The following is a 6,564-nucleotide window of genomic DNA, read 5'->3' as shown; positions in this document are numbered from 1 at the left end:
TATATATATATAATATACTTGTATGTTTTTCTACATTTTATATATTTGAATAAAAAGAAAAAAGACACTTTTTTACACTATATTTTGGATAGGGAAACAAAAGGTACACATATACACAACGCATACACACGTGTACACAGTTCCAGTTTGTCAAGGCCATAGTGAGATAAGGCCCTATAGAACTCATTCACAGAACTGAAATATTTAGACCTATTCGCGATTCAACCCTCGAGACCAATTCAAGCCCTCGTGAACTTTGACTTTTCGGCACATCAGGGAAGTCTCTGTCCGCCTCGACGACCGGGAACGGCGCAGGGGGTGGCGGAGGAGGCGGCGGTGGCGGCGGTAGTGGTGGTGGTGGTAATGGTGGTGGCGGTACTGGTAGCGGTAATGGTAATAGTAGCGGTGGTGGCGGTTCTGCCGCGACCGCCGGCGGGACTGCTGGGAGCGGAGGCGGTGGCGGTGGCAGCGGTTCCCTGAGCGGCGGCGGAATCGTCGCTGTGAAACAGGAGACCACCGTCGAGCTCGCCGGCTTAGGCCATGGCTCGTACACGATGGTTGACTCGACGACCTTCCTTAGCGGACAGCAGCAGAGGGTCAGCAATCCATCTGAAGATGACGAAGTGCCGAGTCTGCCCAGTATGTCCCATGCGATGAGATGTGAGGTTACGTTTGTGTCCCTTTGCATGCCCTCATCCCTTAACTCACTCGCTTGATTCCATGCAGAATAGTTCCAGAGAACCAACAAAAGTTTGTAGGGAAATATGTCGCGATGAAATTTAATTATGAAAGTTCAGCGAAATTTATTTTAATTAATCTCTTTAAAGATGTTCTGTTACTATATATTTATCTTTGGCAAAAATAAGCCAATATCATTAAAAAAAATGTGGATGATATTAGCCCTTAAATATACTATGAAACCAACTGCAAAAAACAAAACAAACAGTTTGACTTATAATGGTTTTATGTAACAAAATGATCATATTTTTTTTCAGTTAAGTCAATATTTTTTAATCGAATAAGAGGAACTAAATAAACTTTTGTACGAATATTTATTATTGCTTGATCAACATATGTTTGATAAAATAAAATTTGATTTAATTTTTAACGCTACTTTCTTATTAAATTTAAAAATAAATATTACAAAACGCAATTTTAATATAAAAGAATCAAGACTAACAAAAAAATTAAATTAAATAATTTAAACCAATAAGAAAATTATGCTCAAATTTTACATAGATATTCAAACATAATAATAGAACAACCTAAAATGGAAATTTTTATATCTTTGTAATTTACATTTTATAAAATTTTAGTACTAGACTCACATGAATATATATACATACATTTTTTTTAAATAAATAAATTATAATGATTAAAAAGATTATACCATATCTTAAAATAATTTAAGGTAATGATGAGGTGAAACTATTATGTTATAATATGGAATCTTGAGATGATTTGCCAACGAAATTCATTAATCAACGTGAAAACTAGTCCAGCCTCATGAAAAATTCATAAAGAGTTATTCAAAAATGGAAATTACTTGCTCTTTTATGTTACAAGATATGACGTTATGTAGTTGCTGACGCGATAAAATTATTATAAACGTTTTAGTATATTTAATTACAAATGTTGGTAAAATGTTGGTCCTCTAAAATTTCATTTCGAAAGTTGGATGTTTGCATTACGCATGTTATTTTAAATGGTTAATTTACTTTATATTTAATTATTATGTAAAATATATTTCTCCACGCTTTATCTTTTTCACAATTGCATTTCCTAAAAAATTGTAGAATCTAGCATTTATTAATCTTTGTATGTCGATTCATTTTTTATTTTCTCTGTACGATGTTATACGTAAATAGTTTATAAACTCTAGAAACTTTTTTTCACGGAATTCTAAATATTTCTGCTTTTAGTAATTTTATGTTCGACGCGATTATAAAATATATAAAATTTATTTAATCCTTTTTACGTTTGTTTTTTAGTCCATTATAAAAAAATATATGTAAATACATTTCTTTGAAAACAAAATATATTTTTTGCATTAACTATGCAAGATTTTTTCTTAAGTATTTTATTATACACCTATATATATGTATATATGTATGTATATAGTATACATAATATACAAACACTGGGTGCTCTCTAATTTTCACAATTTTTTTAAGTTATCCAATAAACAGAATATATAAAATCGACACAAGACAACTTTAAGTTATCTTTAAGAGTTTTTTAAGAAACAAAGTTTAAGATATTTTATAAAGAATTCTGAAAAATATTTTATACATCAATTGTACTTGCTTATTCGACAACCTTTAGAAATTAATATCTCGTAATAACTGTTGCAAAACTGTAAAACGTACAGGACTTTTCGACTTAATTTAATCCGCTCTATCTACATATGAGCGCTGTGTCACAATTAGGGAACACCCTGTATGTGTATATTTGTATGTACCTATAAATACTTATATTATTTCTAATTTTAACCATTAATCAATATCTAGCATATACAAGTATATGCACAACATTCGAATGCACACAAACACATCTTCTGCATGAACTATATCTATCTCTGTAATATAACAATCCACTCAATAAATTATTCTGTTTAAATTATTTCTATTATTGTATCTTTACTTAAGATCCTTGTAAATATTTTAATAAAAATAAAATTTCTATATAATAAATATAAAAATATAATTTTCCAATAATTAAAAAAAAACAATTTATGAGATAATTCTATAAAGACAATTATTTTAATGAAAGATTAATATGAATCATACAATTGCATATTTGCTGTTCTTGAGATTGATTAAAAATTTTTTTGGCTTGCCGGATAAATTCTCTTATCTTTTTTATTTCGCTATTATTTTTTAACCATATATATTATGAAAGGAACTTTACGAGCGGAAAATTCGCCGGACTTTCGCAGATCCGGCACAAATCAGCGAGCTTCTCTCGAAAACGATAGCGGACGCGCACGCAAGGACATGCCTGGTGTCGACGGAACAAATCCAGGAGTCCTTCCGGAAGCCCACCGACATCACCAGAATGATCTACTACAAGAACATGGCACATGAGCAACTCTGGTTGGAGTGCGCCCAAAAGTTGACCACCGTTATCCAGCAGATCATCGAATTTGCCAAAATGGTCCCTGGATTCATGAAGCTCTCGCAGGACGACCAGATTGTTTTATTAAAGGCCGGTATGTAACGGCATAAGCACTATTTCTCGTTTATCAGCGAAAGAACTATATTGCTCTTTTGCGTGCTCTTGCGCGTGATTGGATCACAAATTTTAAGAATTTAATCTCAGGATTAATTATTCTATTTTTAATTCTTAAGTGGAACAGGTAAGCAACTGCATTATACATACATACTTCACGCGGTCACTAATAATTTTATTCTTTTTCTAATTATTTATTGGACAAATTTAATGTTTTATCTATTTTATTATTGGAAAAATTATAAAATTTTAGAAGGTTTGTTACTGCAGTTTTCTTTAAGCGTTAAGAAATTAGTCTCATTGTAATAGAAAGAATCAAAAGTTTTTTGTAATTTGAAAATTTAATGTATAAAAAGTATAATAAATGTTAGTATAAATGGTCTATTGTTAAAAGATATTTTCTATCTTTCTTTTTTTAAATAAAAGAGCATTATAAATTTGTAAATTTTTTTAGTTAAATTTTAGTTAAATATATTTTTTCAAGTTAAATTACTTAACTTTATTGTTTCAATTAATTAACGACATGTTGAATAAGAGCAGTGACGATAGAAATGATTAGAAATAATTGAAATTAGGTATAATTCGATATTATGACTTAATAGTACAATGAGACTAAATCGCTTAATAAATTAATAGATATATAGTCGCCATATTTGAATACGTATAATCATCTCTTGTTACATTAGAATAATTAAGACAATATCCGTCAATTTTTTAAATAAGTTTTAGATAAGTAAAAAAATGAATTGTGCAGTTGAAATATCTATGCTAATATCCTGCTGAAATGTAATAGGTTCCTTCGAGTTGGCTGTGCTACGAATGAGCAGGTACCTCGATCTCCAGCAAAACTGCGTCCTATACGGCGACACCTTGCTACCGCAGGAGGCGTTTTATACGACGGATACGGCGGAAATGAAGCTTGTTTCCTGCGTATTCGAACTGGCCAGAAGCATCGCTGAACTGAAACTCACTGAAACCGAGTTGGCGCTCTATAGCGCGGCTGTTCTACTTAGCCCTGGTGAGTAGCACGAACATACAGTGTTTCACAAATCTGCTAGATAAAATTTACTGAAATTGTAATGAAAAAAAGTCTGCATACACTGAAAGAAATAATTGGTTACTGCAACAATTTAGATAGTAAAATATGGCATAGCATTTTTAATCGGCTGCAGCAATGTCAGTATATGATTTTTATAAGCTAATGCAATTAAAAATTTGTTGCTACAATCAAAAACTGATTGCTGCAGCGGATTAAAAATGCTACGCCATATTTTACTATCTAAATTGTTGCAGCAACCAATCTTTTCTTTCAGTGTATTATTATCGTAAGTTTAAAATTCCAATGTTTCTCAATGCACGCGCTTTATGCCTTAGCATCCATTTATTGAACATAAATTAACGGTAACGTATTCCAAAAAACAAGTTGCCGCATGACGTCAAAGACGTCATTTTAATAACAAAGTGATGACAAATAATAATTCGAATACATTTCAAAAATACTCAGAATGTCTTTATTTTTTTTCAGAATTTTTAATATATGTGAATTCTGAAATATTCTAAGATTTAGCATAAAAAAATCTGAGAAATTTTTTTAAAAAATTATAAAATTATAAAGCTACTCTAAAAATTCCGAAATTTATATAAAGATTAAAAAAATTTTTTTATATAATTTTTCAAAATTTTTATGTAAATTTTAGAATTTTTTAGACTTTCTGTATTCAAATCTTAGAATGTTTTAAAATTTGCATATATGAAAAATTCTGAGAAAAAATATAGACTGAGTATTTCTGAAAATAATTCTAATTCATATATAAAAATTCTAAGAAAAATTCATCGGGAGTGTTTTATTATATTTACATAGTTGAGTGGGAAATTATAATATTGACGCAATATTACTGTTAGTTTATGTTTAGCAAGTAAATACGATGCATTACGTATGAAATATATATATATTTCATTGTTTACTTTATTTTATCAACATTTATCATTTCTTTACATTTTACTTAGTAGTTATTAATTTATTATTTATTATATTAACACTGAAAGAAAATTGTGTTTACTCTCAGACAATTTATAAAAAATATCTGACTTATATTACTTATATGGCATTTTTTCCGATGAAACGTCTGTAAAGTTGAGTTCTATGGATTAAAAAAAAGACTAACAAGAGAAAAAGAATTTCATATTTTTATCTTCAAACATGCAGTAGTTGACTGACTTATGATACTTTACACAGATCGACCGGGACTGAAGTGCCTGGGAGACATCAATAGGCTGTCACAGGCGGTGATCAGAGCGTTAAGGTCAGAACTAGATCGGAACCATGTGACGCCGATTAAGGGCGATGTGACCGTATGCGACGCAATTCTCGCGAAGATACCGCAGCTACGGGAGATCTCACTGCTGCACATGGACGCGCTGGCGAAGTTCAAGCGGTCGCAACCGCATCTCGAGTTCCCGGCCCTCCACAAGGAGCTCTTCAGCGTTGATAGCTGAACGAGCGACACGGCGCGGAACGTCGTCCCGGCGCTGCCGAGCAGGCAGGAGCGCGAATAGCGTCTCGGACCTTGCTCGGTCAAGGTGAGTCCGACCGTCCCGGAAGAGAGATACTCGACGATCTCATGGCCCGGGGAACCGGAAGTGGCGACGCTTCCTAGGAAGAATCCGTGAGCCGGCTCGGATAAGAACGATCTCGATGACGAAAGACGAGGTAACATAAGTGTCAACAGATCGATCGATCGTGCCGACGGTCCGTCTCGTCGCAAAATGATTGAAAAAAGATTATTGCTTGTATTGAGAACAAAGGGAAGAAGCAATGCGAATTATGGCAATCGTTTACATTACATTAGCTTCACGAGTCTGCGGATCGGAGATTCGTGCTTTTAACTCTTTTAAGACGACTATTTTTAAGCACGATTTATTAAGCACAGGTACTCGGAGAAGTGAGGAACGATGTCAGAATGCTTATCCGAATTCCGCGATTTAAGTTGTAATCACATCTTACATCTAGCATTAAATGTGGTTTTATAATTCTCAACTAATGAATACAATGATTCTTATATTAAATAAATAAATAAATAGCATTTAAATATCGGTATATAAAATGAGAAAATGCAACTATAGTTTTTAGAATGATTAAATTAGAAATTTATTTAAAATAGTTTTCAATTATTTCATGCTGTTTCGTTTGATGAAATACAATACATAAAAGTGATAAATTTAACGCACAAAATAAAAATTTTAATAATTTTAAAACTAATGATTAGAAATGTAAAATTGATATTGATAGTTATAAATTATTGTTATAAAGATTTTTTTTAATATATAAAACTA

At 31.8% G+C, this 6,564-nt stretch overlaps 1 protein-coding gene across 8 annotated transcripts in view; it reads left to right on the top strand.

Moving 5' to 3' along the window:
• Positions 1 to 6,564, top strand: part of LOC108752142 (probable nuclear hormone receptor HR3) — a 107,214-nt gene that overhangs the window by 96,712 nt on the left and 3,938 nt on the right. For 5 of the 8 annotated variants that reach the window (XM_018492790.1, XM_018492785.1, XM_018492789.1 and 2 more), the window contains 4 exons: positions 277 to 660; positions 2,939 to 3,211; positions 4,025 to 4,249; positions 5,468 to 5,811. In XM_018492790.1, the coding sequence (XP_018348292.1) occupies positions 277 to 660; positions 2,939 to 3,211; positions 4,025 to 4,249; positions 5,468 to 5,727 (1,142 nt within the window). In that variant the 3' untranslated portion in view covers positions 5,728 to 5,811. The remainder of the gene's footprint in view (positions 1 to 276; positions 661 to 2,938; positions 3,212 to 4,024; positions 4,250 to 5,467; positions 5,812 to 6,564) is intronic. The other 3 variants (XM_018492791.1, XM_018492792.1, XM_018492788.1) reach the window with 2 other exon arrangements.

The sequence above is a fragment of the Trachymyrmex septentrionalis genome, unplaced genomic scaffold (genome assembly GCF_001594115.1).
Source record: "Trachymyrmex septentrionalis isolate Tsep2-gDNA-1 unplaced genomic scaffold, Tsep1.0 scaffold56, whole genome shotgun sequence".
NCBI classification, from domain to species: Eukaryota; Metazoa; Arthropoda; class Insecta; order Hymenoptera; family Formicidae; genus Trachymyrmex; species Trachymyrmex septentrionalis.
The sequence above is the reverse complement of the archived record's forward strand: the minus strand, read 5'-3'. Positions and strand labels throughout refer to the sequence as shown.